The sequence below is a fragment of the Brassica napus genome, chromosome C6 (assembly GCF_020379485.1).
Source record: "Brassica napus cultivar Da-Ae chromosome C6, Da-Ae, whole genome shotgun sequence".
Taxonomy (NCBI): Eukaryota; Viridiplantae; Streptophyta; class Magnoliopsida; order Brassicales; family Brassicaceae; genus Brassica; species Brassica napus.
Window position 1 is genome coordinate 7,959,983 of NC_063449.1, and position 11,920 is coordinate 7,971,902.

The following is an 11,920-nucleotide window of genomic DNA, read 5'->3' on the forward strand; positions in this document are numbered from 1 at the left end:
CACAATTTTTTGAATATTTAGTTCAAATTTCTTTGATACACAGTTGGTTGATATTTTTTGAGATTTGGTTCTGATCATTTAATAGGTTTTCAAAATATGGTTGAAACTTTTTTGTGCTTTTGGAGAATGGACTAGTTAAGGTTTGTTTTTTTGTTTCAACTAAATTATTCAGGAAAACTTTCCTGATCATGTACTAAACCTTCCAAACAAATTGAATTGTGCAGGTTATTACTGATTCAGCTAGCTGTACCAAGCAAACTACTAATACATTTGCTTCTTCTGTTATATGATGAAGTTTCTTATTCATTTGTGTTCTATTTTTTTCATTTCAATGGTTTGTTGATGATTTACATTTTTATTGATCATTTTCAGTATGTTGTTTGTTTAATGGTTATGTGATATTCACCAAACTACATGTATTTTTGTTTATAAATCAGCAAGAGAATTGGTTATATTTCTTTTAAAAACTTACTCATTTTGAGATATAACACCTTGGCTTAGTGGTCTTGTACTCTGGTAATCTCATTTTCATATTCGATTTTTGGAAACTCATCCTGAATATCACAAATGGTATCCTAGATAAGATATATTTATCTTTGTGAATAAATAAGTTCACATTTCTATTTTCTGGAAACCCATCCTAAAAGTACCATAAGTTATCCTAGATAGGATATGTGTTTTACAATGATAACACATTTTAACACTTTCTTGATAGAATTACTGACAATGCTTCAAGACTTCCTAAAATTTCTTTAATAACAACGTAAATGAAACAAATGTCGTCATCATTCATTATAAACTTCTTACTTGTCCAAGTTAACATCAAAGTTAAAAAAAACATAGTATTAGCATGTCAGGTAGTGAATCTCCCATCGCGTTGCTGTCTTGCGTAACCAAGCTAAAAATATTTTCAAATTTTCTAGTATCGGATTTTCTGGAAAGCTATCTTGAAAGTTTGAAACACATTCCTGAAACTAAAAAAAAAAACCCACAAATTTTCACAAACAAACTCATCTCATTCACACTCAAGAACACTGGGATTGCAGATAAAATACGACACTTAATCAACAGAATCAACATTGTCTAGAAAAGAACATAATAAAAGGTACATTACCTCAAAACCTTGTGTTCCCAAAATTTAGCAGCCTCTATTTTGAGCTCCAACAACTTCCAAGGACCTTTCCAACGCTGGACAACAAACGCAACAGAGCTTTGTCTTTAGAAAAATAAGTTCTCAGATAATGGTGTTTCTCTTCAGCTACAAATAGTACGAAACAATCATATGAGGTACTGAAGCTCCCTGTTTACTGTCCTTCGTAACCAAGCCAAAAAATATTTCAATTTTGTTAGTATCAGATTTTCTGGAAAGCTATCCTGGAACTTAAAAAACTTTTCCCGAAATCGAAAAAAAAACCTACAAAGTTTCACAAGCACAAGCAATCGACTAGAAATGTCATAAGCAAATTCATCTCAGTCACACTCATGAACACTGGGATTGCTGATAAAGTACCACATAGCTGGTTCTCGAGAATAGCAATGTCGACCACACTTGATTCATTACTTGGAGGAGATACTGTGACAGCTGAAGTTTGAACTAATGAAGTGTCAGGTTGGGCAGATTTCGGTAGTTTGTTGGTCTCGACGACCACAGTGCTACCATTGGAGGGATTTTCAGAAACATCAGTGGCAACTATATGAAACTTAATAACAGATTCCAAGCAGTGTTTAATCTTTTGTCGGAGCTGACCACATCTTTCACATTTAGAAGGCAACCAAGCATAATCAACATCAACCATAGCAATAAACCCATTTTCATCATTAGCAGCAATTCTTGAAGGGAAACCTTTACTCAACTCAACTTCAACCAAAATCTTAGTTGCGCTATTGTGGTTGAAATCCAGTGGCATGCAAAGAACTCACCATAAGAAAGAGCAATGTTTCCTAAGCAGATCAAGTCTTCAAAAACAAAGATTTAGCTGCACACAAATAGACAAAAAGGCTTTCGAACCAATCTATTTATAAAACTAAAGAAGAAATGTGGAATAAAACGACACATAAGAAAAGTAAAGTTGAGATGCTTTTCTCTACTAGATTCGATACTTCCTTTCACAAGCTTAGCCATGTCACGAGACTGGTAGAAAAACACCGATTCGCAACTCAAAGAAGAGAAAACCTCAAATTTTATATCAAAATCCCTAATTTCTATTTTCAATCTGAAAACTTACATCAGCCAATTCTGATTTTGACTATCAAGAGTTAATCGGTGGAAGATCATCGTGATATTGTCTATGGCGTCTTCAATGGCGGAGGATCGCCGTGATACTGTCTCCGGCGTCTTCGATGGCGGAGATGTCATGATATATCTGTTCGTCGTCAAACTTTTTTCTGTTTGTTATTATTTTTTTTATCTTTATTAGTGAATGAGGTTAATTTAGTATTGTGATCTATTAATGAAGGCTATTAATCTGATTTTCAATATGAAAAGCTAGTTTTAAGATAAAAACTTAAAAATGTCTATTCAGAAGAACTGCCCTATTTGGTACCTATATCTCCAAAGAAGTTAACAAAATTGAAAATCTAAAATCCAACTTAACACTACAAAATCACGAATTGCGAGACAGAAAAAAAATCTAATGTAAACTGAACTGGATTAAACAAAAAGTTCCGTAAGTCTTATTTAGTATTGGGCCTCAAATCTAATGGCCCATATAGGCCCATAAGCTCTCCATATCTTCTTCTTAAATTCCTTCCTTCCTAAACAGTCCCACGAAAAACCTCGGGTGCATCAGAAGAAACTTCCAAAAAGTTCCAATGGATCCTCCTCACTCAGATCCCATAATCGAAGAACCACAAGTTCCTACCTCGCTTCCCGAAGACTCTATCGCAACCCCTCTCCCCTCTGAACTCAACGATTCGGCACCACCACACGATCCCTCCGCTGCAATCGAAGAACAGCCTAACAACGCCGATTCGGAGAAACCGGATCCCGATCAACCCGGATCCGACTTAAAAATCGAATCCGACTCAGACGCTCCCACCGCTTCCTCCTCCGACAACCCTAAATCCCCCAAATCAGAATCCGCCCCCGCGCAAAACGGCGCCGTAATAGAAGAAGAAGACGAAGTGGACGAAGAAGAGGAAGACGAGCCACCGACCAAGAAACAGAAACCGCTCGATTCTCTCAATCCTCTCGCCGTGAAGAACGAGGAGGAGCCGGGGCCACCATCTTCGACTCCGATCGTAACCGCCACGACGACCAAAAAATCGAAATCGAAGAAGAAGAACAACAACGTATGGGTGACGAAGAGCACACGCAAAGGAAAAAAGAAGAGCAAAGCCACCAACACGCCGAGCTCAGCCGCCGTGGACGACAAAGTCCTCATCACGCCGGTCCCGAGGTTCCCCGATAAGGGAGACGACACGCCCGACTCCGTAATCCGCCTCTCGAAGGTCTACAAGGCCGAGAAAGTCGAGGTGAGCGAGGACAGGCTCACCGCGGGGAGCAGCAAAGGGTACAGGATGGTGAGGGCCACGAGGGGAGTCGTGGAGGGAGCTTGGTACTTTGAGATTAGGGTTGTGAGCTTGGGGGAGACGGGGCATACGAGGCTTGGGTGGTCGACTGATAAGGGAGATTTGCAGGCTCCTGTTGGGTACGATGGGAATAGTTTTGGGTTTAGGGATGTTGATGGGTGTAAGATACATAAGGCTGTGAGGGAGGAGTATGCTGAGGGAGGGTATAAGGAGGGTGATGTTATTGGGTTTTATATAAACTTGCCTGATGGTGAAGCTTTTGCTCCTAAGCCGCCTCGTTATGTGTGGTATAAAGGGCAGAGGTATGTGTGTGCGCCTGATACTAAAGAGGAGCCTCCTAAAGTTGTTCCAGGTATGAGTCTGTGTTCTTGTGGTTCATGTTCCGCTTTTTACTTAGTCGCATTGGTTGGAGTAGTGGACTAAAGCTGTATATGAATGCTGTTTCTAGTTAAAGGGGAGAGCTTTCTTTTGAGTTTGTAGAGAATTTGATATGTGGTTATAGTAGGGATTCTTAATCACAAATTTGCGTTACTTGTTTGTACACGTTTGTGTTCTTGTAGTTAATGTTCTGCTGTTACTTAGTTGCATATCTTTAAGTGGAGTGAAACTGCACACGAATGCTGTTGCTAGTAAAAGTGAAGAGCTTTCTTTGAATTTGTAGGGAATTTGATATGTGGTTTTACTGTGAGATTGTGTTACCTACTTGTACAAGTTCATGTTCTGTAGTTCCTTTTCTGCTTTTACCTAGTTGCACGTGTCTAAGTAGACTACAACTGCATATGAATGCTATTGCTATCCTTTGAGTTTGTAGAGAATTGATATGTGGTTATAGTAGGAATTCTTAATCACAACTCACAAGTTTGCACAAGTTCGTGGTCTTGTAGTTAGTGTTCTGCTTTTACCTTATTGCATATGTTTAAGTGGACTAAAGCCGCATATGGATGCTGTTGCTAGTCAAAGTGGAGAGTTTCCTTTGAATTTGTTATGTGGTTATAGTAGGGAATCTTAATCACAGTTTTCACACTGGCTAAATGCGTAAATCAAATATTTTGTTAACGAATGCTTCTCTTCTGATGCAGGTAGTGAAATATCGTTCTTCAAAAATGGTGTATGTCAGGGAGTTGCTTTCAAAGATCTTTTTGGCGGTCGTTACTACCCTGCTGCTTCAATGTACACTCTTCCCGACCAGCCAAACTGTGTTGTGAAGTTCAATTTTGGCCCTGAATTCGAGTTTTACCCTGAGGATTTTGGTGAGCGTGCAACCCCGAGGCCCATGTGGGAGGTTCCGTATCATGGATTCAATGGTAAACCTGAAAATGATGGTTCTGATGATACGAAGAGTTAGGTAGAACAAGCAGGCGTTATCTTTAACATTTTTAACATAGTTTTTTTATTTAAAATCTAGTCATTGGTTCAGATACGATTGTATGAGTAGCAAATGATACTCTGGAAACTAGCATTTTTCTTACTTTCAGAACTTTATGTTCTTTCTGGATTAGCCATATTCGTCAAAAGTTATTGGTTGTTCATTTGTATGATTTCTTACCCTTCATATGTAACATTTACGACAAATTATATTTGCCTTTTCTTCAATGGTTGAAAATTGACATATCTGCTGGGTATATTATACTTTTAAAGTTTGAATATTTGGGGGATAATGCTTTTTGTTAGTTTTGATTCTGTTTCTTGGCAGCTAAACGATGCACATCAAACAAGGACTACCATTGTACTGTCAGGTAAAAGTCTTTCCATTGGTTAATGTTTATATGTAGCTGTTGTTAGTGAAGTAAACGTCTTATTTGATCTATTTTTTTTTATTTTCTGTGGTTCTGCCGATATAATCTCTCTAAGACGTAATCTAAAAACGTAGCTATGCTCTTATCTTCTCTAGTGATTCTTGTATGCTTGTGAATTCTGTCCACCTGCTTAACTGATCTCATTAGTCAGAACGATAATATCTCTCTTTTTATCCTCACACAACAGTCTACAAAGAGTTTAACAAGTTTGAAGAGAGTAGTAGTAGTAGTAACATCTAGCATATTGAAATATATGAAACTCTACCATAAGGTTAGAAGCGAGTAATATCTTCCACGCATGGTAGAGAGTTGTATATGCTTCTAATGCAGTGGAGAGTTAAGTCCTTCTTGAGAAGAGAGTGCATGGTGAACATTGTGTCGCTTGGAAGGGAAAGGTGACATTCTCCTGAAAGAAGGCCTCTTCTGGATATGGCTCAGAGTTCTCTTTGTGTATAGCATGTGAATCAATGGGAAAACCTTTTCCCGAAACTTGAGCATGGCAAAGAAGAGAAGCCTATACGCAACCAGAATCATCATCACAACACCTAGATCCAACCACTTGGACTGTGCTGGATTTATGCCTAGAACGGTTTGAAGAATGAGCTCTCCTTTCATTTTCTGTACCAAAGGTAATGGAGAATCATACTCAACTCCAATCATCTCATTCTTGAATGCTCCCTGCAAGTTTTTTCAGATGTGCTCATTTTAGATACATCTGTTTGCCATAGTAAAATCTTAGGAAACCTGTTTACCTGTAGTGCCCATGCACCATAGTTTAGGTAAGACACTGGGTATCGCCAGAAGACCATAGGTAAGTCAGGGAACAGTCTGAAAAATCCAGCACTCAATATCATAACTCCCTGTGTCATGAAAAATCAGAGCAGATTATCGATATGTATAAGAACTGAGGGAGATAGAGAGATGGAGAAGCTTTCTTACAATGTAGCCAGCTCCTATTATAACTCCCATCAAGAAGTTAGGAACCATTGAAGCTATCATCATCATGCAGCTCTCCACGGTTGCAATGGCACTGATGAGGTCGAGACAGCTATAGAAGAAATGAGAAGCTGAGGGTTGGAACTTCACCATGTAGTTAGTGATTGACGTGGTTCCAAGGCACATGAGGATTATGAAAGGCAACGAGGAGAGGAAGTTAGACACAGTGTATACTGCAACTCCATAGTGTCCATTGAGCCTTTCCCTAGAAAACACCTATATAAAGATATTTCTTAGAGAAACTCAAGAGGTTTAGTGTTATGTTAGCTCTCTTTACCTTCATCTCTTCAATGAAAGATTGGAAACCTCCTATTGACATAATAGTCATGAAACCTGCCATGAAACCTCCACAAGCTGCAGTGTTCATCACATTTGTGTGGTTTCTCCCAACGTTGAAGAAGACAGAACCGACGCAGATGGATAACAGTATGTAGACACCAATCCTTATCCAGTAGTACCCTAAGTCTCTACTCATGTTGATGAAAGACCGTTGAGTAAGCACTCTTAGTTGTTTCCACCAGCTTGTTTGACTCGCATTGTTCCTTTCAGTGACAAGTCCCTTCTGTTGCATCAAAGTTTAAGATGTGCTTACAAGACTAGTTATGATTGTGTGTGTTGAAGAGGAACTGGTTAGTCAAGTAGTCATTAACTTACGATTGATGTTATTTCTTGAATTCTTGCTCGTGAAGCTACTGCGTATTCTGAACACTTGAATTTTCTGACAAGTGTTGTCCTAATCTCTGCTGTTGGCATGTTATCCAAGGGGTCTAACGTGTTTGACGTTTCTTGGTAAAGAGAGAAAGAAGAATCCTGTATAGGCAGAAGACGTCAAAAGCTTGCTCGAGTGTATGTATATATTGTATGCTCATGAAAAAAAAAAAAAAAAGAGCAGAAGAAGACTAACGTGGATTCTCCGAGATTCAACCACAGTTGCTGTGATACCATCGAAGTCCGAGTTGACACAGCGAAGGAAGTGGTCAGATGGGTTCCGTCTGCTAGGACAAGGAAAGCCAGTTTCACCAAAGAACTGCAAATGAACATGTTTTGGTGTATACTCTTGACAAATGCTCAATAGTGTTCTAAAACTTGGTCAATGCGGAGCCTAAACACTAATCCTCTATTAAACGACTAACTACCGCTTAGCAATTTTAGTATATAACTCTTGAGAAAATACTCAAATAGTATTTTAAAAATAGGTATATGCAGCGCCTAAACACTAATCCTCTATTAAACGATTAAACTACCGCTTTGCAATTTTTTTTAACATTGATCTGTAAGTAGTTAGTACCTTTGTTGCAAACTTTGCTTCTCCAAAGTAAACGGTTTCTCCTCCAGAGAGAAGTAGCAAGTCATCAAAGAGTGCAAAGACCTCACCACTCGGCTGATGAATAGAAGAAATCACGGTTTTGCCATTGCTAGCGATGTTTCTGAGAATCTGAACCACATAGAAAGCCGATGCACTGTCCAAACCACTGGTGGGCTCGTCTAGGAAGAGGAGACTCGGTTTGGTTAGGACCTCCAGTGCAATACTGAGCCGTTTCTTCTCTCCTCCGCTTATTCCTCGCATATGCCAGTTTCCTATACTCCTGTCTGAACATTCTTGTAGACCCATGTCAGTGATTGTAGCTTCCACAATGTCACTGATCTCTTTTCTGCTTAGCTTTGATGGGAGCCTGAGATGAGCTGAGTAAGCTATGGATTCTCTCACCGTCAAAGTTCCTAGCAATACATCTTCTTGTGTCACATAGGCCTGAGAGTTTCTCAATAAATAAATAAATAACATTTTATGATTTAGGTTTAGGACATGAATAAGAGTTTAAATTGTGTAAAAGGATAAGATTTGCTTACAGAGGTACCAAAGTCAAGCCTTCTCTTCTTGCCATTGACAAGAACCTTACCACTCATCACTACATTCCCTGCTAATCTTCCTGTACCATCACCAAGTAACTTGTAATCAAAATCAACTATAATATTAGTGTATTACATTTCATGTTCTGAATTCCTTGGTAGTTTTATTCCCCCGGTTTAGAAGAATATAAGCCATAGCATATGACTGATGTGGCCATGTAATCAATGTATTTTGTGATAAATAAGCCAAATGTGCACTTCAAAGTTTTCATTTAAAATATATTTATAGCTGTCAAATGGTCCGTCCATGGTCTAAATGGGCATTACCAGTTGGACCATTTCAGTTTTGGGCACTAATGGATGGTCCATATTGGACAATGGTTCAAACAAAGGTCCAAGACCAATAGAGACCATGTCCAAATGGGCATGCTCATGGACACCCAAAAAAATTTATAATTATTTTTTAATTATTAGTTTAGATCTTATTTCTAAAATTTTGAAATTATGTTTACTTTCCAAAATTATAAAAGTATTTTTTTTCTTGTCAAAATTGTAAAACTATGTTTTCCTTTCAAAATCGAGAAATTTCATTTTTCCGTCGAAACCGAAAAATTGCGCTTTTCCGCCAAAACCAGAAATTGCGTTTTCCCGCCAAAACCAAAAATTGCGTTTTCCCGCCAAAACCGAGAAATTACGCTTTCCCACTGAAACCGAGAAATTGTGTTTTCCCGCCAAAACCGAGAAATTGTGTTTTCCCGCCAAAACCGAAAATTGCGTTTTCCCGCCAAAACCGAGAAATTACACTTTCCCACCGAAACCGAGAAATTGTGTTTTCCCACCGAAACCAAGAAATTGCGTTTTTCTGCCAAAACCGAGAAATTGTGTTTTCCCGCCGAAACCGAGAATTGTGTTTTCCCGCCAAAACCGAGAAATTGCGTTTTCCCGCCAAAACCGAAAAATTGCGTTTTCCCGCAAAACCGAGAAATTGCGTTTCCCGCAAAAACCGAGAAATTGCGTTTTCCCGCCAAAACCGAGAAATTGCGTTTTTCCGCCAAAACCGAGAAATTGTGTTTTCCAACCAAAACCGAGAAATTGCGTTTTTCCGCCAAAACCGAGAAATTGTGTTTTCTCGCCGAAACCGAGAAATTGCGTTTTCCCGCCAAAACCGAGAAATTGTGTTTTCCCGCAAAAATCGAGAAATTGTGTTTTCCCGCTAAAACCGAGAAATGACGTTTTCACGCCAAAACCGAGAAATTGCGTTTTTCCGCCAAAACCGAGAAATTGTGTTTTCCAACCAAAACCGAGAAATTGCGTTTTTCCGCCAAAACCGAGAAATTGCTTTTTTTCGCCAAAACCGAGAAAATGCGTTTTCCCGCCAAAACCGAGAAATTGCGTTTTCCCGCCAAAACCGAGAAATTGTGTTTTCCCGCAAAAATCGAGAAATTGTGTTTTCCCGCTAAAACCGAGAAATGACGTTTTCACGCCAAAACCGAAAATTTCGTTTTCCCGCCAAAATCGAGAAATTGCATTTTCCCGCCAAATTAATGAAATACATTTTTCCGTCAAAATTGTGAAATTATGTTTTCCGTCAAAATCGCGAATTTTTTATTTTAACGATAAAACTATTGTTTTGGGTTAAATTGTAAAGTTATGTTTTCTTTTGTTAAACTCATAAAAACATGTTTTAGGAAGCTCATGGACACCCATTGTCCATTTGGTCTTCGCCCAATTGGACCATGTACCAATTGATCTTTTGTCCAGTTGAACCATTTATTAATTGGGCACGTCCATAGCCCGCCCAAAATGAATTGGACTGGGCTAGTCCATGGTAGCCCATCGTCAACCCCGCCCAGTTGACACCTCTAAATATATTAGAAAAATAACCAAATGATAAAGCTGTACTTCTTGTACTATTTTGCTTGCATGTGCTATTTTGTTAAATAGCGCATTGTCGAGTTATATAAAATGACTATATTGTGTGTCGTTTTCTCTAAATCCATGACATGGATAAAATAACATGTCATTTGAGTTGGTAACACGTTACTAATCAAAATACAAGTAAGAAAAATATATGATCATTTATCAAACTAGTAAATGTTTATGATTATTTAGAGTAAATGTTTTCATTCGTTTTCAAAGAGAGAATATAAATGTTCATAATCAAATTAAAAGGTGTTTTTGGAAGAAGAAAATGTCAATTTGGAATTTTTTTTTTTTACATCCCCTAATGAGTTGGTAGATCCAATCTGACCAATCACCAAACCGGGTTCAGCTCCAGTTTTGAAGATTCCAATTTGGTTTTGTTGTTTGAAAGTTGAAACTATACCATTAACCGGACCATTGCAACTCTAAATTTTGTGTCAGGTTGTTGGTATTTGGTAGTTGGTTAACATTTAAAATCATTAGTTAATAAGAAAATTTACTGCGGAATTTCTCTAAATAGTATTGTTAGAGAAATGTAGCTATTCCAATATTAAATGTTCAACACATGTAAATTTAATGTGGAACATGAAAATTGCAACTATATGTTTCACTTTTAGTTAGTACTTATACAATTTTAGAAAGTCCGGTAGCTGGAATTCATAAATTTAAAGTAGAAATACCTATATATGTATTATCGCTTATATGAAATTTATATATAAATATAGCATTGTTTTTCAATATACATATAATTTTCTGTATATATGTAACATGTTGACAAAAATATGTTTATAAGATAATGTTTAAAAAAGGAAGTATTTATATTTGTATATTGCGTTTATTTTAATAATGTATTTTCTTCTCATATAAAAATAGAGAATTCCATCTAGTTGCATAAGAAATTTACATATTTAATTAGATTAACCTAATTTTTGAATAAAAAATTCCAACTACACGAGAGAGTTTGCTCAAAAGACAAGACTACACATCGACGATCGTTATGTAATACTGCCAATAGATGTAAGATATAACACTTCACAAGTTTAAGTACACATAGAGAAAATGCAGTATAAGCAACGAGCTATGCCTTACACGTAAGAGCGTGTCATGTGTGTGTGTGTGTTCGTGTGAGAGAAAGAGAGAAAGAGAGAGAAGTTAAGAGTGACCTGCTAAAGCATCAAGAAGTGTAGATTTGCCAGAACCAGAAGGACCCATGATGGCTACGATCCTATTTGGCTCACCACAACCATTCACTCCATTCAATAATCTCTTAGTCGGTCCTTGGCCGAAGTTTGGAATCACCACCTTAAGGTCTTCCCAGGCCAGGAACATCGCAGCCTTATCACTACCGTGCTCCACCTCCTCAGGAGTAGTAGCCATATAGATTGAAACTAACAGCTAGGTGGTTGCCGAATGTATCCTTATGTTTTTTTTGGGAGAAGAAGAGTGAACTATGTGTAAATGGTTATGATCTTACTTATATATATAATTAGAATTGGTGTTGTGTGATGAATGTATTTATTAAGGTAGCCCAATTTCCTTAAACCAATTAGAGTTAAACCGAAACTGTACCAAGAAAAGTGATATGATTTGAAGAATATATATATATATATATATTATAAATTCTATAGGCTGATCCGGTCGGTCTCATGAAGAACGAATTTAGAGTTATAGAGTGGACTGGCTACCACACTGTCTGATCCGAGTTTGGAATACCTTCCAACTAATGTCAGGGGGTGAACCAATCATCTGTTACGATCCACCGTGTAAACCATTCGGGCCAAAGCCCAAGTCCAGACTTATAATTTAGTTCCAAGTGGAAAAAAAAA

At 37.8% G+C, this 11,920-nt stretch overlaps 2 protein-coding genes across 2 annotated transcripts; one reads left to right on the forward strand and one right to left on the reverse strand.

Annotated features, from left to right (window-relative positions):
• Positions 1 to 2,748: 2,748 nt before the first annotated feature.
• On the forward strand, positions 2,749 to 5,124 carry LOC106389745 (protein TRAUCO). Its single transcript, XM_013830084.3, has 2 exons — positions 2,749 to 3,883; positions 4,611 to 5,124. Exons 1-2 carry the CDS (start codon positions 2,812 to 2,814, stop codon positions 4,874 to 4,876), a joined length of 1,338 nt encoding a protein of 445 aa, XP_013685538.1. The 5' UTR covers positions 2,749 to 2,811; the 3' UTR covers positions 4,877 to 5,124.
• Positions 5,125 to 5,436: 312 nt separating this feature from the next.
• Positions 5,437 to 11,576, reverse strand: LOC106389746 (ABC transporter G family member 13). Its single transcript, XM_013830085.3, has 9 exons — positions 11,258 to 11,576; positions 8,172 to 8,251; positions 7,612 to 8,073; positions 7,228 to 7,350; positions 6,978 to 7,133; positions 6,601 to 6,885; positions 6,267 to 6,539; positions 6,080 to 6,187; positions 5,437 to 6,005 (listed from the first exon to the last, which is right to left on the reverse strand). Exons 1-9 carry the CDS (start codon positions 11,469 to 11,471, stop codon positions 5,649 to 5,651), a joined length of 2,058 nt encoding a protein of 685 aa, XP_013685539.2. The 5' UTR covers positions 11,472 to 11,576; the 3' UTR covers positions 5,437 to 5,648.
• Between the last annotated feature and the right edge of the window lie 344 nt (positions 11,577 to 11,920).

Coding starts and splice junctions, on each gene's coding strand:
- LOC106389746 (XM_013830085.3), bottom strand. CDS start 11,471: ATGGCTACTACTCCTGAGGAGGTGGAGCACGGTAGTGATAAGGCTGCG. Junction 6,886..6,977: donor TTCAAGAAATAACATCAATC/GTAAGTTAATGA, acceptor TTGATGCAACAG/AAGGGACTTGTCACTGAAAG. Junction 6,006..6,079: donor ATGGTGCATGGGCACTACAG/GTAAACAGGTTT, acceptor AAAAACTTGCAG/GGAGCATTCAAGAATGAGAT.
- LOC106389745 (XM_013830084.3), top strand. CDS start 2,812: ATGGATCCTCCTCACTCAGATCCCATAATCGAAGAACCACAAGTTCCT. Junction 3,884..4,610: donor GCCTCCTAAAGTTGTTCCAG/GTATGAGTCTGT, acceptor CTTCTGATGCAG/GTAGTGAAATATCGTTCTTC.